At 47.2% G+C, this 22,081-nt stretch overlaps 1 protein-coding gene across 1 annotated transcript in view; it reads left to right on the top strand.

The window, feature by feature from the left end:
- Window positions 1-18,416, top strand: part of LOC105687858 (homeotic protein proboscipedia) — a 30,471-nt gene extending 12,055 nt beyond the window's left edge. The window contains exons 2-3 of the mRNA XM_012403768.2: window positions 14,653-14,795; window positions 14,878-18,416. Coding sequence (XP_012259191.2) covers window positions 14,653-14,795; window positions 14,878-16,845 — 2,111 coding nt within the window. The 3' untranslated portion in view covers window positions 16,846-18,416. The remainder of the gene's footprint in view (window positions 1-14,652; window positions 14,796-14,877) is intronic.
- The last annotated feature ends 3,665 nt before the right edge of the window (window positions 18,417-22,081 follow it).

Below are 22,081 nucleotides of genomic sequence, written 5' to 3'. Positions count from 1 at the left end.
GACGGTCGGCGAATAAACCACCCGTCCGCGGGTAACCCCGGGGCTTTTAGAAAACCCGCCCCTCGAAGTCGCCGCGCAATTGTCCGAACTTATACCACACCTGCGAAGACCGCTAGTCATTCGGTATCAAAGTGCGCCGCGTTCTCTGGTACATTATAATAAGACGTTCTCTCCTCTCGCTATCTTCACAGCGGGCACTGCGATGGTCCTACACTGATTTGTTTTATTTATTCGTCTTTTTTTAATTTCTCTTTTTCTTTTCTAACGGTGTGAAAATCTATTAGAATATTTCGTTACCCACGTCGCGCGATGTGAGGTTCGGTAAAAGAAGAGAAGGAAAAAAAAAATTGGAGGAAAGTAAGAGAAGAAAAAAGAAGAAAAAAGAAAATGCACGAGATTAAATTAGAACGTTCGGTAGGAATTTACTTTTTGATGAAGTTACCGCGTTGGAAAAACGCCGATATATCGACTAATTGAAGTTCGTCTCGAGCTTAAGACCGAGTTTGAACGGCGGCTCAACGCAGAAGGTTGGCAGCTACATCCGGTCGCTGTACTAAGCATTCAACTTTTAAGGGACATTAGGTTGGGAGCGCGAGACGTTACGGGGAGAATTCCAAGCCTACTTCTCGGGCCCTTCCGCGCCTCGCTTCAGCTCCTCTTTCTTCTTTCTCATCAGGTTGGTTGGTTCGTTCGTTCGTTCGTTCGTTCCCTGATCCCCGTCCTCATCCTCCCCCCCCCCCCCCCCCCCGTATACCAATCCCCTGCCCGAAAGAAGGACTCGGTGGGGCTACCCCGAGGGTAATTAGCCGGCAGCCACGGCGGTCTCGCGTTGAAAGATTTCCTGCCGACAAGCCCGCGGCGTATAACCATGAGACTCGCGAACCCCTGGGCTCGAGCTAAAAAGACGAAAGGAGGGAAGAGAAAAGAGAAAAGGAAAAGGCGGACTCGGTTCGCTGTTTTGAGAATGTCAGGCCGCCAATAAAAAGTCATGCAACATCAAACAGCGACTGAGGAGAGACGAGAAGAGAGACGGCTGAGAAAAAGGGCGCTAAGCAAACCTGCGCCGCTCAAACGAGAGCGAAGGAGAACGGTCGTCTCCTCCCAGTCTGAACTCGAGAGGGAGGCAAATTTCACAGCTTCATTATCGAGCCTCGCAATTACCTTTCCGCCGTCAGCCACCCCGACGCGCGGAGCAAAGCCTATGCCAACGGAGTGCGCTGACTCCGTTGCCCCATGTGACTGCACTTTCAAAAAAGGTTATCTTTTTCCCGAAGGGCGCATTAAACTCGTCTCTAAAAACTCACGGAATATATATCAAGTGGCTACAATAAAGCGCGTTGTACCCGAACACGACAACTGAAACACCCATATCTACATCCGAGATTTTTTTAATCCCGACGATTGCGAATGGTATTACGAATTTCCACCGTTGCGATCAGAGATTTCGATACGAAACCTAAAGGAGGAGAAAAGCAAAAAATGCGGAAAAAAAGCGGTACGCGTCTATATCTGGGAGTGACCGTCAAAATTCGCGGTTCTCCGTATCGGAGGTTTCGGGCGGTCGTATATGGGGGGTGATATGCGGGGGGAGGGGGGGATGGGATGGGACGGCGTGACTCGGAGATCCGTACCGCGTCGAATACACGGACACCCCGGTCTCTGTACGCGTTCGCCGACCCACGGACGGACGGCTGACTGCCCTTCTGATTGATGACCGCTACCGGACTCCATGCCGCCGCACCACGTAAAACCGCCCGCGCCCGTTCTCCTTCTCGTTCACGTTCACGTTCCCGTTCACGTTCCCGTTCCCGTTCCCCCGGGTCCTACCGCGGAGTCCCGCTCCGGGCCGCTCGGGTTCACTCAACCGTTCGTTGAACACAGCCGATTCATTCCCGACTTCGCACCTTCTGCACCCTAATCCCTCGCGAGATTCAAAATAACACCTTGTTTTCGTATATACCTGCGGAGTGTCCGAGGATTAATTACCGCACGGACTATGCCGTACGAACGGGCGGATTCCTCGTTCTTCTCTCTCCTCGTAGAGATTGTACGAGTTGTTGTATATTGTATAAACAGTCAACGCTTTTCGGAATTATAAATATAAATTCAGCACACGAGGTACAGATAAGAGATAAACGCTTTCCTCGTTCACGCCACAGCCTCTAATTTGCAACGATAAAGATGTCGGCGAACACGCGGTGTGCTTCGAAGCGTTAAAAAATTCCCCTATCGGCGCTCCGAGTGGCTCCTATTATTATCCAGTTCGCAGTATATTTAACGCCTCGCGAACTCTGCTTTTTCGGGATATCTATCTATCTATCTGCACTCCTACACACGGCGGCGTAACTCTCGCGCCGCGGTATCGCCTTCGGTTTTTCGCCACCCATAAAGATCCTTCGATTCCAACGTTTTACCGCGGATACGTTCACGAAGCTCGCGTAGCTTCTCGGAGCGCCGCGATACACGATGAATGGAAATTTTAATCTTACAGAAAAGAAAAAAAAAAAAAAACTAGAGCGCGAAAAATCGTAGCGTATATATATATAATATATACCTGTGCACCGGATAATAACGATCGGTATAGAGGAGCAAGCCCCGTTGTCGGATCGATTCGACAACCACGAGATACAAACGCGAGAGAGGATTGGAACAAGCCTCCGTTCTTGGAGAGAGAGAAAAAAAAAGAATGAAAAAATGAAAAAAAGAATAAAACGTGGGGGAGGACGATGTATATCGGTGCGATGAAAAGTGACTCGGCAAAAGCGGCCCCTAGCCGAGCCCCCCCGCCAGGAAGAACCTGGCACCCGGGGACCTCGGATAAATACAACGATATCCTTCGCCGTACCGCAGGATACAGAAGCGATTCGGCTGTCGTATTGTCGGCTATCCTTTGGATTTACGAACCGAACGATTGTCGGTGGACGGCGTAACGTATACATATGTACGCCGATCCGTACGATGCGATTGATAAATTTTTTTAATTCGTTGACGACGATCGGTAACTGTACCGATTCGCGATGATATCATTTCATTTGTGGAAAATTATGTAATATAGAACGGTATAATTAGAAAAAGAGAAGCGGGGGAGAAAAGGGTCCTTAGAAATACCTCCGACCGTTGATTTAATACTCGTCTGAGACAGAAGGACTCGGTTTTTCACCGGTTAGTTAACCCTCGCTTAAGCTTCGCAGTTTCCACGCGGACGACCCCGAGGACCTCGGATGTATACCCGGCTCGGGAAAACTGGAATAACCGTAGAAGAACCGAAGAAGCGGTTACAAGGGCGCCAAGAGTCGGTTCGTTCCCGGCCGTTCCGCTGGTGCTCCCTTTCATCGAGGGGCAATATTTCTTTTCCCGAGTCCCCCACCAAGTCTTTATCTAACAAGGAGCAAATCATTTCCCTATTATTTGCTCGCTATCAACCTCTCTCCGTTCCACCGCTCTCTCTCTCTCTCTCTCGAACGAATAGACAGCCCGCCCCGCTTCCTTTTCTCCCCCCTCGTCCCCCCTCGTCCCCCTCGCCGTCCCGCTGTGCACTGCACCTCTCATATTCAAACACTAACTCGTAATATTTTCTGGAGATAGTCCAAACCGCTCTCCTCTTCCGGTTGGCGAGTTATGAAGTACTCATTTTCTTCGTTTTCTTTTTTTTTTCTTTTTCGGTTTCTCTCTCAACCCTTTCTGGAAACGAAAATTCGCGTAACTTTCAAGTTTTTTTTTTTTTTTGTTCCATTTTTATCCAATAATTAAATTCATTCCGCATTCCAATAAAATCATTTTTTACACTGGAATTTGTTGTTATTCGCAAAACCGACGCGTCTGCTATGGTTTTTGAAATCTGGAAGGTCAACCGTGGAACAAGACAACGAACGGTAAATCCGTGAGGCACAAAAAACCTCAGCTATAGTTGATCGAGAATTGAAAATTAATATTTTCCAAAACATAAATGTAAGCTACTTGCTGGTGATTTCATCGCAATTAGGAGTTCTCTGTTAAACGGACTTGTATATCTGTACAAAAAAGAAGCAGAAAGAGAGAGAGAGAGAGAGAGAGAGAGAAAGAATCCGCGCGGGTTAAACTGCAGAGGTGAAGGAAGAGGAGAAATAGAGAGAGGAAGAGGAAGAGTAGGTGGTCAGTTTAAACAATTATCACGAGGGTTGGAAAGCATGCATTGAGTCGACAAGGGTGATAAGTAATGGCGCCCGTTCCCCTTCCCATACGAACCCCGGTTTTCCGACCGAAAACCAGAGGGAGAGAGACGAACGTAGAGAAACGGCGTGTACCCCGTTTCTCGTGGTCAAGAACCACTTGGATTTACTCCTGCACCCGGTTCTCTCGCTCGCCTTCCGAAGCCCCTTCCGAGCCCGCGTTATATTATAAGCCGGCCGAGGCGCTTATTACACGATTTCATTCTCGGCCTAAAACTATGTAACGGAATTACAACCGTGTACGGGACATGCACGAGCGGCCATTAACGCTCGGTTAGTTTGAAACTAGTTCGGGTCAACGAGACCAAAAACTAAAAATACCGGGTCGTCTCGACTCATTCTTAGAATCCGAGGTAATTAGTATTTGATATCTGTATAACGATGTGGATCGTGAAAGAATTCGGACGGAATGAAATGAAAACAATCGAAATTTTTTGTTTTTCGGTGTAATTCGTTCAGATAAAATCCTTGGACGATCGTGTCCGGTTTAAGAATTACCGGGTATATATATATATATATTCAGAATCAAGGGTTGCAGCTGGATGACATTGTAGGTGGTCGTAAATCCGGTCGTACGACGCGTTGAGAGTCGGAAGAGGGTCAGCGCGTGTTCTTTATAGCATTGTTAACAACTAATGTATGCAGCTCGGGTATAGGCTTTCGCGATCCCTCCCACATTTAACATTCTTTAACATTATTATACACATGGCGCCCGTCCTTTTCTCCTTCCATATAGATATATAGATATATATACGTACGTTTTTCCCTCTTAGAATTTTTGCACAGCCTCGTATACACACAGACGTCGTACACCGCGCACACGTCGCATACATTAGAAGGGGTATCTCCCCCGGTGGTTAGAAAAAGATTTTTCCCTCCCTCGTTTTTTTTGTTTTTTTCATTTTTTTTCATTTTTTATTTCATCTCCTTTATTCTTTTTTTTTTATTCTTCTTCTATTTTATTTTATTACGCTCGTTTTATTTCTGGAAACGGAGGGAACCCTTCTCTTTTTCGCATTACACCCTCCCGACCGCACGGGGGTCTGCACCGCTGCAGCACGTTTGTATTTTAATACCGAGCCCGGCGCACAAATTTTTTAAAATTATAACAGCGAGCCGATTAAACTCAAAGATTCTTTCGCCGATGAGGTTTAATTCCGAAACGATTTTTATCTCGATCCCGTATCTCAAAATTCGTTTCTGTCTTTTTTTTTTTTTTATCACCGCATCGTACGGGCGTGATAATACAATTAATTATCGTTAATGATTCGGTATGAGAAAAAAAATTGAAACAAAAAAAAAAAAATCGTTACAAGAGCAGCTTATCTCTAGTGCTACGAAATTATTCAATTTTCACCGTCCGTATTACGCATTTGACTCGTGTACGTAACGTGTACGTATATCAGAGACAGATCAGAAGCTGTCCCAGTTACGCAATTGCCTTTTATTCGCACGTTTAACATCCGTTTATTCCTCGCCACCTGTCAAGTCCCATAACACCACAAAGAATCATTAGTCATTTCTGTTAATAGATCTTTTATCAAGATTATATTCTATACGTATTAATTAACGTATACCTTCTCTTGTTAAACGTAATTACCCAACCTGGCGCTGTGCAATGTGCAATGTACGCGGCATACCCGCAGAACGGACTGAAACTGCGGCGAGATTTTCGAAGTAAATATTTTCAACCCCGTAACGTGCGGATCTAGACGATCTTTTCTCGAGAAGAGAAAAAAAAAAAAAAAAAACAAAACAAAATAGAAAACTTCATACGCTCTTTGATCTCGAAGGGGCCAGTGGCTTAAACGCGAGTTAATGCACAGGTGATCGCAGCGAATTTCCCGAGACTTTTGTGATATATGGGTAACAATAACTCATGTAATTTCATGTGCAACACGAAATGTCTATACGGACAACATGCAAGTGCATTACTTCGTACGTACGTGTGCGTGCGCGTGTGCATATACGAAGGCGAATGTAGCTAACTATTAATTAACTAAGGGCCGGCGCGTACGTACATAGGAGCCAATTACTTCGGAGTGATTACAAATCCGTGTACGGCGAGAGCCGCAACGCAAACACGTAACTCGCGCGCGTTTCGTTGCGCGGTGAAAAATGATTGAAAAGATATAAACTATAGTATATACATACATACATACATACGTGTACGTAACGTATGCGTGTATTTCTTTTATTTGATTTTATTTTTTATCATTATTTTTTTATCATTATTAATTATATACACCAGGTAGAGAACGGTAGAACCTCGCGAATGAATTTCATTACGACTACCCTGTAGAACGTACACGCCGTATACGCGGCACGGTTCATGATTTACGGCACTTCAACTTTTATTACATCGAACTTAATATTTATTTTATAAATGTACGTAATAGCGATCCACGCGGACATAACGCATCTTCAACGGGGCGCGAATTATATTTCTTACACAGGAGGTATACACCACGTAACCCGTACGCCTGATGCATTTCGCTGCACATTCCCGCAAATAACATACCTACCTACATGGTTGAAATGTATACGTTGTACGCACATATGTACATCTATGATCCGCACGTAGGATGAGATCAGGCACGTATTACTTACAGTAATGACGTCTGCTTCTTCTGGATGGCATGGTGTTTTCGCGAGATTAGCCCTGGCAGTAAATTACACGTTGGTACATAGAAAGGTATATATGGATGGGGGGGGGGGGGGGGGGGGATTCAGGTTACCGTGCATAGAGGTCTACGTGAAAAATAGCATAGCGGCAGTTACGCTCGCTTAGGATATACACGGTATGGACTCTAATCTTATATAGTTATACCGTTTTCTTTCTTTTTTTTTTCTCTCGCGCGTCTTTCAGTTTTTAAAATCCGGACCAAAATCGCAAGGCTGTGTTTTAGCCGCAGGCTTATATTACCGAACGTAAATTGTTATTTATCAGTGAGAGAGAGAGGAAAAGAGTGAAAGAATAAGGGAGAAATGAAAAGAGAGAGAGAAGAAGGAGGAGAAAAAAAAAAAAACAGAAAAACTTTTTAGCAAAAGTACGGGAAGATATGAGATTTAGGTCGCCCAGGGCTTACTTTATGCCGCGCGGTTTCCTAGTTACTCGCGGAAAGCTCTGCGGAGGATTTAAAATTTGTAAAGATTAAAATAAACTTTTTATCCCGTGGCTCGCGGGCTTGCGGACTTCTGGGTTCGCGTATTCCACCGCGTACGGTGACCGTGCTATACAGACGAGGAGAGAAACGGAGAGAGTAGGAAGGGAAGAAGAAAAAAGGGAAATCATGAAAAAGAAGAAGGGTAGGCAAGAAAAACAAAAAAAAACAGGCCAGAAGGAAGAAAAAGTATGGTGTGACTCTTCTGCGGGGATGGTTTACGCGTTTTATCCCGTGACACCGCGGTGGTGGCAATGAAACGTAAAGTCCGACTGGCGAAACTCCGCGAGTTTCGCGCGTGAACGAGAGAGAAAAGGAGAGAAGAGAAATTGGAGCGGGAGCGGGAGCGGAAATCCTGCGGCGGAATCGCCCGCGAAAAAGAAAGAGATAAAACAGTCTCGGCGGAGGGTTTCGAAGGGGCGTCTAGCGTCGGGTCTCCCGAACGCAAATTATCAAGAAATTAGTTTGCGAGTTCTTTCTCTCGGTACGGGCAAGGAGAGAGAAATGTCCCTCTCTCGCGAGTCGCGCACCACGCGGATCCCTTTCCCCGCAGCACGGAAAAAGGTTCGCGACGAGTCTTCGGAGTCCGCCGGAAAAGTTGGTCGGGGCTTCTCTCTCGGGTTTCGCGGAGGTAAGACGCCGGGGGATGACGTACCTACCCCGGTCCCCTTCACCCCCCCCCCCCCCACCCCCCTTCGCCCCCGGAAAAGAGAGCTCCCCGAGGGCGAGAAAGCGGCTTCAGGCATCTCTCCGTTAGACGGCAGATTGATTTCGCGCGGAGCACCAGACCTCCTCTCTGATAATAGAACCGAGTTTTCTCCTCCTCCTCCTCTCTCCGTATTCTCCCTCCCCCCCCCCCCCCCCCCCAACTTCTCCTCTATACTAATGTGATTAAAATAATCCAGAGAGAAAAGTTGATACCGTTATATACCATTTCTATGTATATATATATATATAACGCATAAAGTCGCTTCATCCCGCACCTGAACAAACACGGAACATTGAGAAATGTTTCCCTTTTTTCCAAGTTACACAACACGTGTACGCCTGATTTATTTTTACAAACGAACGACGTCCTATCGAATATCCAGATCTCTGGATACGCGCGAACGTACCTGAAGAATTGCTACACTTAGGTACGCTCGCTCTCGATCCAACATGGTAGCCGTTACACACCTCTCGATTCCGTACTAAAATTATAGATTTTTGGACGTCGGCCATATTTTTCTTGGCCCGAAAAATTCAACAAAGTCACCTTCACCTACAGCATTCACAAATACCCCTCGGGGGAATAGCGTGCTCGATTTAATCGTCTTCGTGCATATCTTTGTCTCCGCCGGACACGCAAGTTACACCGACGTTACGCGGTTGGTATACGTGTGTATGCGATACACGATATCGTACATCGAAAGTACATAGGATACACGTATATGCGCAAGGTATATATAAATGGGCTGCGTCTACCCCATCAGAGAAAGGAAATAGAGTTAGGGTACACTGCTGCGATCGGAATTATGTGTAGAAGTAAAAGTGACTCGATAGAACGTTGTTACATTACAAAAGGTATATATAGCTAGCCGATTATGGTAGCGCCGAAGGTTTCTTCCCCGAAGAAGTTAGATGGGAACCGTAGGGCTTGGAGCGCATTCGCCCCACCCAAATGATTGCCGGTTGCATCGGCACGCCTCTGCTGCAATAACGAAGTAGACCGGACTCCTCGTGTGTACATATATATCCCCGAACGTAAAAATATATACATACATATATATAATATATATCCGTGTACACTGGTTCGCTGGCCCTCGCCATCCAGATAGACGTCTACCACCGGCGCCTATATATATACACATCCAATTTTCTCTCTACGTTTGTTGTGCCAGGCGTCCTGACCACCATAATCACAGGTTACCAACGTCCAGCAGGCCCGCTGTACACCCGTTGCAGCATAACGTTGGGTCAGGCCTACCGTCCCTCCAAGTATGGCTGCCGCAATATGATGCACGCCATACACACGAGAATATGCCATGGCAAACCCGTCCTCGTAACCACAGTCCGGTGTCGGCGGACACGCTACACGATATTCTTCGAGATGCGGCTGGATGTATAGCCCTGTACACGTACATCCAACTATTGAATAATTTCATCATTTTTTTTCTTTTTTGTTTTTCTGTTTTTTTTCTTCCCCCCTTTCGTATATCGCCTGCAACCGACCAGCCCCATCGTATCCTCCGACTCGCGCGGGGTCCTTCGAAGTTTGCGGCGGCGGCGGCAGCGGCAGCGGCAGCAGCACTGTTATTACGAGCGAAATGGCTATGTAAAACGTTATGCTAATGTGTATCAAGTCCGCATCGGTCCTTGACAAGATATGCGAGTGGTGAAAAAATAAAGAAAACTTCATGCATACGGCGACCGTATAGTATATATACGCGCGAGGGGTTTCGGGGGAGGAGGAGGAGGAGGAGGAGGAGGAGGAGGAGGAGGAGGTTCGCCGCTTCTATGGGAATAAGACAGAGGAGAGTGGTAGGAGTAATGATACGTTACCGTCGTCCTCCGTAGCGTAGAGATACTTGTGAGCGTAGCTTTTGCATAAAATCGATGCCGGATTATGGTTTGACTATGGGCGGATGATACGCGGGAAGCAAAGTCCCGAAGAAGGGTCGTACGTACATAGGAGACCTGGTCTCGAGCCTCGACAAAAGAAGCGTAACCGGAGGATTCGATGTTTTTTTTTTGTTTTTTCTTCTCCTTCCCGGGGGGACCGATCGGAATTGCTCTAGATTCGGGAAACCGATAACGCGATTTTGTTTCTTATAGCCCGAAATTGAGGATTCCTCGTTTTCCGAACTTACCGCTTTCGAGAGAGCAGAGCGTCGATTTTGGATGCGAACGTTCGCGGCCAATATGGCGAATCTGTAGTCGGATGGTGTAGCGTGAGATATTTTGTTGTTAACGGTGGAAGGCAGTGGTCAGCGGGAGTTCTTGTTTTGCTCCGTTAATTGATTATAGGTCGAACCCGAGACCGAACCCAGAACTCCCGACGGTCCTGCAGGATACGGGATAGGTGGTAACCACCCGATGCTACTAAAACCTACCATGCATGTACACAGTTTTGTTTCGGGGAGCCTCCTCCTCCCTTCCATTTCGTGATCACGTTTCGCATAAATCTATAATAAACTCCGTTCGGTTTGGTATATTCCACATATATTCCCGATTCCGGTTATCCACCGGTACACCCCAAATTGCTTATAGCTATATCCGTATTATAATGATAATCTGCCACTGTGTACGCGCGGTGGATATATAGGCACGACGCTTTGCCCTAGATACTCGTGTACGCAATCCTTTTTTTTTTTTTTTTTTTTTGTTTCTTTTTGCAGGTGTAAAGGAAATGTAAAACAAAAAAGAGATTGTGTACCGATATACTTCGTTGACGTTTCATCGAATTGGAAAATTTCGTATATAGATACCAAATCTTTTTTCTCAATCGCTTTGGCGAGCACAGTTGTACGATATAATAATTGCGACTACGTTGGGAATTGTTCTTTTAAGAAGGACGAATTTTTTAGTATCAAAGTGTCCTTTGTACGGTGGGTTTTTCGTTTTTCGCGGTGTACAATAGAACCGCACCGTTGTTAAATGAAATATTTATAATGTGCCGCCACTGATGGCCCGATCGTTTTCCTAGTAGTTCACTTAAAATAATCACAGAATACGTCTTATTAGAGGCACAATTTCGTAGCAAAGTTTCGACCCTCTTCATACCCATATAGTCGCGAATCGGATAAAATTACCTTAGAAAGGAGCTGATTCTCAACGGCCGTTGGTTCTCTCAGCGTCATCGAGAGACGACATCTTTTGTATTACATCTTTTGTATCTTTTACCGGAAAGCTAGAAATTTGTGTAAACAGTTGCGAGCTTACTTCGGTGTGACGGTGGGATTCTATATCTACGAGGTACCGTAGTTCTGAACGGATGTTCTAATGCGATTAAGTATTATTTGGCTAATGATGGGACGTCGTCGAGTTTCCGCTTATAGGTGATCTTGTCCCAATTATTTTTTTCGAATTTTTTTCTTTCCTTTCTTTCGCTTCTCTTCACCTCTCTTTTTATCTTACGAACGTTCGGGGGCCCGACCCGACGCGGTGAGTGCCGTGGGGCGACGAGGGGGCAACGTCTGTCCCGTCATTTATTTGAAACTGCCGTCACTCATTTTTCATACGTTTACCCCAGACATCCAGCGCGGTCGAAACACCGCGCCTAACCGCTTTTCTCCTCTCATCTCCACCTCTGCTCGGACTCTCTCTCTTCTCTCTACGTTTGTCCGTCAGTTCGTCCTCCGGATCTTTCCGCCCTTTGTTCTTCACAAGTTTTCTTTTCACCCGCGGGCAAACAAGCGCCCGCGGTGAAACAAAAGACAAATTACAGAGACGGCCATCATGTGACCCTTCCCACCTGTCTATAGACGCCCTCGTACCACCGGAGGAACCCTTGGGCACTCGGGTAAAGAGAGGCAGAGAAGAGTAGAGAAAAGGAGATGAGAGCGGAGGAGGAGAGCACGGCGCCCACGGAGGGTCGGTCAGTCGATCTGGTCGCGTGTGCTTTCCGTTCTCTCCAAGCTTTATAAACTGCGTACCACCTTCTCATCTGCCCTTGCGTACCTCGGAGCTTTCTTCCTCGAAGTTCCTTCCCTCGGTCCAGAGGCAGGGCGATGACGCGGAAATAGGTATATTCGCCATCTTTTGTTGTTCGTCACGCACTCCGCGATACCAACGCTGACGATGAAACGCCACGTCGAAACCAATTTGCATACCCAACCGTCGTACGCGTGTCGAATACTCCGACGGCAGCGGGTCGACGGAATAAAAGAGCTGGGAATTTATTCTTCGCCTAAAAATTGTAACAAATGAATGTCGATGTTGTCACTGCTTAAATAAGACCGTTGAACAAACAACGGTACGCATCACTCATTCGGTCGTCCGGTTACGAGTCCCGAAAATCGGCGTACCGACGCTCCAGCAGCATTCGCTCCCAGACGTACGACGACGACGACGACGTCGACGTGCACGTTTTGGCCGCACGTCCGTCCCCCGAGGAAGTGCGAAGCGACGGCCGTCGGACGCGGCAACATAATTTCCCGCAGACTTTTCCGTCTCGATACGACGAGTGACAAACCCGTCCGAAAATAATTCAGCGTCCGGTCAAAATTATTTACTCCTCTCGTCTCGATATTTGTTGAAAAAAACCCGCGGCTTCTTTTATTTCTAGTTTTAGAAGTACCGTGGTTATTTTGAATTCGGCGTACCCATTATTAGCTCATACCTTCGTACGTTACCCGCTTCTTTAAATCTACTTTCCTTATCCTCGGATCCCACTCGACTGTCACTCTTCGGTAGACGCCCGTGCGACATTGTCTGACGGTCCATCAGACAGTTTCGCTCTCACGACAGTCAAAGGAAGGATTTCGACCCGACTGTACGCGGGCGATATTTCGAAGCCGACTTTTCCCAACCGTACGGTAAAGCAATACGGTAGACGGGATCGAGTGATCTGAATGCCTCGCACACCTCGTCTTCTCAATGCTTAATTGGAACGTGGGTAACAGTTTTATTTATGAGACACACACACTCTACACTCGACGAAAGAAAGTCATCATCCGTTCTCTAAATATCTCGGACAAGCCTGCCTCATCCACCGAATTTTTGACCTCCGAAGTCCTCGCCCATTACTTATACGTGTCTCGAAAGACGATCGTCTGTGGGAAGATCGTAGATCGTCGTTCCACAATCGGTACGCGGAGTTCCCGGAGTCGAGGGGAATCCTCGGGGATTCGATCGTTCTCCCATTTCGATCGAGGACGAATTGAACGAAGAGAACTTTGCAATTATGACCCTTTGACCACGTGGAGCGCGGTGCTCTTTTCGTGTCGCGTACGTATAGGGAGAGAAAATTCACGCAACGCTCGCAGGTTGGACGGTACTCGCAATAGGCGTGGATTGTACATTTGATTGACAGGTTCGTCTAGCCAATCACGAGACCGGAATGCTGATGAGGCCCACGTCAATCACGCGATACTTTCATCTCACCCCCTCGGCTCGCGGCCCGGGTCAACCCCTTCCACTTCGCAACACCCCTGTGACCCCCCTACACCACCCCACCTCTTCCGCCCTCCTCCTCCCCCGGCCACGCAGACGCCCTTACATCCGCTCGCACGCCATGGGGTAGTTTAGAACCGTCGCCCCCGTCACCCTCTTCTTCATCCCCTGACTCTCCAACGACACGACACTATACATCCCATCTTTTTAGGCGTTGAGGGAAAATAGTGGGACGACGGTTAAAAAAAATATAGAGCCGAGGATCGTCCGCGTTCGGTTCGGTTGTTGTTTTATACGGCTGTACGCTTATTGAGTCGACCTGCGGAAAATATTCCAGAGGTGGCACGTTGGCGAAAGAATGGAAAATGAAAGATGAATGTAACGAGAAAGCGAGTGTATTCGGAAATCGAATGGGAATTGTCGTCAAAATGATTTTATACGTTTGGCAAGTTTTTATTTAAAAAAAAGTAACATGTTTGCGTTGTACGAGACAAACTGACAAACATGTTTTCGCCGAATGTTGCTCGAGACGGAACAATGGATATCTGTTGACGAAATATTTTTTTTCAAGCTTTCAAACGCTACGATAAGTATATAATCGTTAACAAGTCGGATTGCGTGAATATCGTCCAGACGATACGGATTCACAAGATTTTTACTCGCGGTACGCTCTGTGAAAAGATGAGAGAAGCTTTTCAAAAAAAAAAAAAAAAACGAATAACAAGTCTCGGTAACCTTGAAACTTGGGTAAACATGTTTGGGAATAATTTCTTCTAATAATTACACAGGGGACGACGGTTAGCGAGGAATTTTCTAATAAGCCCTGATGTAGCATCAATTTCTTGTCTGTTAACAATTAGCTGACGTTTGAATTGATACGAAATACTTGGCGGTGGGAAACTTGATGCAAACTTTGCAAGTAGTTAGCTTAAGGTCGTTACAGAGGAGCTTCGCGGCCCTGATAATACCGGGGGCGAGCTTGTTAACAGAAACATCTCCGACGGCGTACCTACCGTCGAAATATTCACCGAAACTCGCGTTGATCAAACGGCGGAACTTTATCCCCGCGACTCAACGTCATGCTACTACACAATTCGACCGTCCATTTACTCCTCGATAAACCGAGCTAACCGCTACCCTCCGTTTACTCTAATAACGAAAATCTCTGTGTTTCGTACATGTTGCAGAAAATGGTCTGCCCAGAAGATTACGTACCGCTTACACGAACACGCAACTTTTGGAACTCGAAAAGGAATTTCACTTCAACAAATACCTTTGCAGACCGAGGAGAATCGAGATCGCGGCCTCCCTCGATCTTACCGAAAGACAGGTGAGTCCTGGTGAAAAAAAGAAAAAAAACAATTTAGCGTTAAACCCGGAATAAGAATGGTTAATTTCGCTCTTGTTCCCAGGTAAAAGTGTGGTTTCAAAATCGTCGCATGAAACACAAACGTCAAACGTTGAGCAAAGAGGACGGCGACGATAAGGACGGAACGTCTCAGGACGGTATCGAAAAGTCGAAGAGTGACAAACTGATGCTGATGGACGATGACGAGAAGAAAAGCTGTCACAACTGCGACATTTCCGGAGTCGGGGACGTCGGTAGTTCGTTGGGCGAAGTTCCGGAACTCCGTACCTCCGAGCGGGGAGGTTCGGCCGGCAACAACAACAACAACACACCGAGTGCCACCAACAACAACACGGGATTCAACGCGAACAGCAACGGGGCCAGCAGCGTCGGCAGTACGAACAGCGTGTCCAGTTCGTTCGAAAAAATGATAGCCGACGACGACTCCAGATCGCAAGACGGCAGCGAGGTCACCTCGCCGAGCGTGACTACCAAAAAACTGTGCGGCGAGGTCGTCCGGGTGAAGGTCGAAGGCGGTCACAAGAGTCCGAACGCCTCGAAGCCGATTTCGGTGAGCAAGATATCACCGTCGGCGACGTCGAACAAGGATATGTGTTCGATGAACAGCAACGGTGTCCTGCTGGCCATGCCGGATTCCACGGTGTCCACACCGGCGCTCGGCGGCGGCGGCGGCGGCGGTCAGGGATCCGCGCGAAGTCTGACGCCGTCGTCGACTCCGGGTACACCGGCCTCGGTCCAACTCCAGCAGGGGAGTCCCCTCGGTATTCCGGCGGTCCACGTAGCGTACATGCAGAGACCGAGGAGTTCCCCGTCGTCGGCGAGTTCGTCGGTGGCCCCGAGTGGTTTGCACGGAACGTCGAACGCCAACGCCATGTCGCCTCACGTCGCCGGCTCCAGAGGTATGCAGAGTTCTCAGAGTCATTTTCAACAGGGCCCCTACCAGCCCTCGGCGATCGACTACAGGAACGGTATAAACGCCGCCGCGAATCGACAGCCTCCACCTCCGGTCACCCAACACGCTCAGCAGACTCAAAATTCTTACTGCGCTCCGCGTGAACCTTACCAACAGAGGATCGCGTACCCGAGCGATATCCACCCGCTTTACACTCGCCAGAATCAGACGATCGCCCGGGGGCATCACGGAAGAAATTCGTCCTCTTCGCGGCCGGTTTACAATTCGTCGGGAGCGGCGGGAATGCAGTTTCATCAGCAGCCCGCCGCTCAGCAATACGCCGCCGTCGGTGATTACAACGGTTACGCACTTTCCGGCCAGCAGAGCGGTAACGCTGCCGCTTATCACACGGGATATCACAGGAACGTTCAGGGAACGGGTTACGCCGCGAGTCAGGGATACCCCGGAACACAGAGCGACCAAGTGCCGGAGGCTTATTCGGCCGGAGGCGGTTACGGTTACCCTGGAACCGGAAACACTCCTTACCACTCGACGAACGATAATCTTGGCTCGTTGGGGGCTCACGGACCCCACGGACACACCGGCGTGGCGACGCAGGCCACCCAAGCTACGCAGCACGGATATTACAACGAGATGCAGCAGCAGCAGCAGCAGCAGCAGCAACAACACAACGCCGATGGCTACGGAGGGCATCAGGCGACCGTACACTCCAGCACCGGGGATTACAGGAGCGGAAACAAATGCCACCAAAACGCGTATTACGAACAGGCGAGTCAACCGCACGTGCATCAGGGTGGCGAGGCGTCCAGCATCCCGAGTAGCTACGTGTCCTCGCCGGATCCGTTTCCGGCTCCGGGGATGACGACGACGGCGACGGCGATCGCCGCGGCAACGGCAGCGGTCATGACGCCACCGGGTAGCGCGGGTCAGGCGGACGCCAATAACGACAGTTACGGTAACTTTGGTAATTTTTACGGCGAACCGGTACACGCGGCTGCACCGCCACCGTCAGCCGACAACAGCAACAGTTCCTCGGATTTTAATTTCCTCAGCAACCTAGCCAACGATTTTGCACCGGAGTATTATCAGCTCAGCTGAGTGCCAGAAAGTGAACCGTCGTGGCATCTCGACTGGGCCGACGAACATTATTTGCCCAATTGATCGGTGACGCGAGTGGTTGGCGATAAACTTTCTCGTTTTTTTTGGTTTATGATAAACTTGATGGAAATGAGTGAAAAAATTCTACGAATCGATCGGGTTGTTTCGCGAGACGTGGTCTAATTGTACATAAATAAGATAGTGAAAATATTTAAATCGGCTGATTCGAAGGATCTCTCTTTGTTAGTGTCGGGGGTGGGGGGGGGGGAGGGGAAGGAAAAAGGGGGTTGCTGAGGATATAAAAGTGCAATCGAGATATAAATGAATTTGGTACGGATACAATCGGCGGTATATCGACGCGCAGACGAGCAAGTTTACATTATACTTTCAGTTTTGTTCTGAACTTTTGTTTGATATTTTGACTTTTCACACGAAAGACGACTTTGAAATCGGTTCCTCAGACTTGCTCGCCCTTCAACCCTGTTCTGAGTTACCGTCGGTGTATGATGAACGATGAAAAAAGGGATTTACGTACGTGTACGATATGAAAAACAATGAAAATCCGGTAAAAGTGTGAGCGATAAAAAACTGAAAGTAGTCTTAAGTACGGAAAAACGCATCTATACACAATCATGCCTAGAATAAAAGTATACTAATTATTTATAAAAAGAGCAGAATAAATAAAACAAATAAAAATAAACGAATAACAGAAACGAATAGTTGCAGTAATATAGGCTTCGAATAATCGAAACGGTCACTTGGACAGTCCACTGTAGAGAAATCGGTTCAATATAAAAACTTATTTTTTTTATTTTTTTTTTTTTCAATCATTTTTCCAAACACTGTCGAGGTGATGTGCATATAGTTAATCGTAAATTAGAAAATCATGTATGTAATGATAATATTTACAACTGATTTCGCAGTTCCTTCTAATTACCTTATATTTTCCAACCCCCTACATACGCTCTAAAAATTGACTTTTAGAGTACGTGCAATGTTCGAACCAAGTTATGGAAAAAAAAAACTAAATCTGCACAATAGAGCAGCTCGACGTCCTTGTTCGTAGATATTAAACATATTAAAAGTTGCAATTATCTAATTTTAAATCCCCTTCGAATCACGGATGTGCGTCTGAAAGATGCCGTTCTAATTCTTTTTTGTATAAATAAAAATAAAACGAAAAAAAAAAAATCAAATAAATACGGAAAAGAAAAAAACAAGAGTAAAGAAAGAGAAGAAGAGAGAAGAGAAAAGCTATTACGAATTCATTGTTGTTTATGTAAAATAAAATTAATGAAAGAAAAAGAAAATTTTCTGTAAATATTAGATCAATACGGTAATTCCATACCTATTATTATTATTATTATTATTATTATTATTACTATTATTATTATTATTATTAATATTATTACCATTATTATTGTTTATGCATTGATCTGATTGAACGTAATAAACAAGGTATAGCGTAGTGCGTACGAAGTACCGAGAACTAAATTATGCTACGACGTCATGAATCTATCGCACTTGTACATTCGTTCACACTACTAACAGACTTGTCAGAAAACGAAAACGAAAAAAAAAAAAAAAATACAGGTTATAGCAAAACTTGAAATGTTTCGTAACTCATTATATCCGACCCTTATCTTTTCACCGATACTGTGAAAGCTGTAAACTTTTCCAACGTTCTCATCGCGAGCATCGATTTGTATACGTTTTCTCGTTCCATGCATGGCGTACCCGTAGTACAAATTACTTAAAATGATGTAAAATTTGATACTCGTATCTACACTACACGCGCACACGTACCTTATAAAAGAACATCTCGGGGAACAGATATCAGAAGTTGACAACCGTACCACACACGTGCGTCGCGAGCGAATATATACGACGACGTACGACCACGATGACGTCGTATAGGTATAAAGCGTACGACGTACGCTGGACACGCACCGGACCGGCGGCGCTAAGAGGGTGACAATGATGGATGAGGGTTTGCGATCCGACGACGGTGAACACCCCGCGTGACTCAGGGCCCTCCGATGCCGGCTGCCGCCTAGCTGCGGTCTGCACCCCGACGCGACGCATCCCCACCGCGGTAGGTACACGTACGCGTACGGAAGAATGTGCGAAATGGCATTCGGATCCGCGCGAATTCAAATTTCAAATTTTTAACGCACGTGCGTTTCGAACGAGAGGTGCACTACTTCCGATTTTCGATTCTTCGAATCGAATTACCGGCAGGGATCGCGAAGAAAATGTAACGAGGGTGAGTCGTCGCACCCTTTGGGTTCGAAACTCGTCTTACAATTAGTAGAGTTGCGCGCCGTTACCTCGTCGAGCATTGCGACGCTCTTGAGATTCGGGATGGGGTGTTGAGGTCAACGCCGGGGGTCTTTAGCGTCCGTAGAAGTCAAGGGTTATCCGACCCCGAGCAACGTCCAGTCGCTCCATAAATCTCCCCGTTCCGTTTCACTCGCAGGGGAATCCGGGAAGCAATTCAAGGCATCGTCACACCGGATACTCCGAGTCTTCCGAGATTCCGGAGCCCACGACTATATATACCGATCTTCCGAACGGGGATCATCCGCCACTTCGAAATCTAACTTCACGAAATCGTTTCGTCACGATGAATAAGTTACCAGTTACGATATCGCGATATATCGACGACGATATCCGTCACCCGTGACCCAGACAGCGCGTAATCGTACAGGCGTTAGAGGCGAACAAAGATGACCGGTGTAATTGACAAACGAGAGACGTGTTTACAACCGTCGCTTTCGCGTATTTGCATAGAACAGGTGTAGCTAATTGTCCCCGAGGCAGAAACTGCGGTCAAACTAATTATAAAAGAGGTATGCGAGGAGTAAGGTGGTGCCGTTGGAAGACCTCCCGAGTCAAAGGAGTCAAGGCCGCTCGTTCAACGTCCGTCGCTGGCGAGGACGGGCTAGAAGGTGCGTGTCTGAAACGGGGGGGAAGGGGAGAACGCAGTGAGCAAGAGAAATCTTGTGAACGCTTAAATGGTAACAAATGTCGACGGGAAATATGGCCGAGGATATTATTCTCGACTCTCGTGAGTATTAGAGAAATACAGGTAAGAGATCGCCGTTCGAATACAACACGCGTCAACGGTGGTAGTGTCGATGGCGTCTGTGAAGCTGGTAGCCGTGCACAGGTTCCTCTGCAACGGGTCAGAACCGAGCCGAAGAGCGAAGTGAAGATCGGAGAGTGTGCAGCGAGCGTCCGAGAGTTAGCCGCGGTGTGAAGGCGGCTGCTTTTGAACCTGGTTTGTCATGGTTCGTATGATAAATGACGGAAACGATGGAAGGACCGAAAGGACTCCGACGCGGGCTCCGCACTGACTCTACTCCGAATCCAGCACGCGATACCGTTTCTACAAGCACAAATAAAATCTCACGCGTGTCTCGCTTCTCCTCGATACGATTTTTAGTTTTTCTCTGTTTTTTTTTTTGCTCTCTCTTCTTTCTATTCGTACGAAAATCGCGAGGAAGTAGAATTTCGATTCTTCAACGAAACTTTACCTGAATTATCGGAGAACGGGAGATTTACACCGAAACACTTGACGATCCTCCGATTTCGAATAGCTACCTCAACTACTTGGCATATTTTGCAGCCTGACTAAGAAGTCAAGGGTTATCCCCCGATTGGGCACGCGTCATAAATCTCTCGAGGCCACTAGGGTGCTCGGGGTGCCCCGGGTGATAGGGGATCGTAGAGCGAGGGGGGGTGAGGGGTCGAGGGGAGTTGGAATAGCGGACCTCCGGACCTCTGCGAGGTTCGACGTCGTTCGACGGTACGGAAACCTGACGCGGAACCGGCAGACGGACAGAAATCCAACCGGTACGTGTGCAGTTGCGCGTCTGCGGACTGCACGAACGGTATCCCGGCTCTTCGCGTACTACACAATCATTCGTATGATTGGTTGCTTCGGGTCACGACAATCTTCGAGTATCGGGCGGACCGGTGAACTGCAATTTTGGCGCGCAAGGACCCCCCCCCTCCGATGATCCAGACACTCCCTGACAATGATTTGTTAATTTTCTGTAAACGTTTGGAATTGGGGAAATCATCGGAGCATTCGCGAGACACGGATGCCGTGAAAATACTGGATCAAAAAAACTTGGAGTTCGAGGTGAAAATTAATTAGGTACGGATGGATGTGCGGGAACGTCGAGAAGCGACGAGTCCCGATGCTATACTCCGGTGCAAGATCCGATTGAGAGTCATGCTGAGGTTTTAACTCGGAGCAGCACGGTGGAACCCTTGGCGCTCTCCGCACCTCGCACAGTGGAACCGAAAGCTAGTCACAATGTGATACCTTGTACTTGGTAGGATTTCGGGCCTACGGAGCGTGAATGATAAACGATTCGGTATCCAGCAGGGGTTGTTTTCAGTTGTACGGCGTATCATTGACGCTATATCTTCCGATTCCGATCTTCCGTGCACTTAATCTGTCCAACATTATCATCAAGATGACTCAATAGTTTGGTTCAATTTCGGTTTTCGTAGTAGCCCATCGTCGCGATTGCCGAGTTGTAACGGCGTTCGAGACGCGAAATGCGGACGAAATTTTATCGCTCCGCGACGAACGTTTAAATACCGATTAGCGGTGGGATTATACATCCCTCCGCGCTTTGTATTTTATACATATGTGTTCCAAGGCCGAATATATATCAGACTTCGGATTATGAAAATGCTATCGGAATTAAACGCCGTTTGCATAAGGAGAGGATAATCAAGGAAATAAGTTTCTCTCTTCCTTTTTTTCCTGTTGTTTTTTTTTTTTTTTCTTTTTTTTTTTTATCTCAGAATTGATAAGCAGTTCGATATACCTGCGAGGATCTCGGAACCCACATACAGCCTTTATTATTGGTAAGGGGGCTCCGAGGGTTAGTCATATTCTCGTGGGCTGCGGACTGGTGCCAGGAGGTAGGGAGTAGACGCGGTCGAAGGCTCCCCAAACATTAATCATTATCCGTAAAACAATATAGATAATTAATACGTGGTTTAACATAATTGGATACATGGATTCGCTGTAATGGGATGGAAATCCAGAACCATGGTTCGTCGATCGATCACCCAGGAAAATAATATATACCTTACAAATAGATATTCCGGTCTGAGTTAGCCAACGTACTCTCTCCGCACGTACTACGCGATTCCCTATACAATTTAGCTCTGGCAGGTAGGTCGAAATGATTTCCAGGACCTGCGTACA

Source organism: Athalia rosae, chromosome 6 (assembly GCF_917208135.1).
Source record: "Athalia rosae chromosome 6, iyAthRosa1.1, whole genome shotgun sequence".
Taxonomy (NCBI): Eukaryota; Metazoa; Arthropoda; class Insecta; order Hymenoptera; family Athaliidae; genus Athalia; species Athalia rosae.
Note: the sequence above shows the minus strand (reverse complement) of the source record. Positions and strands in the feature narration are given on the sequence as shown.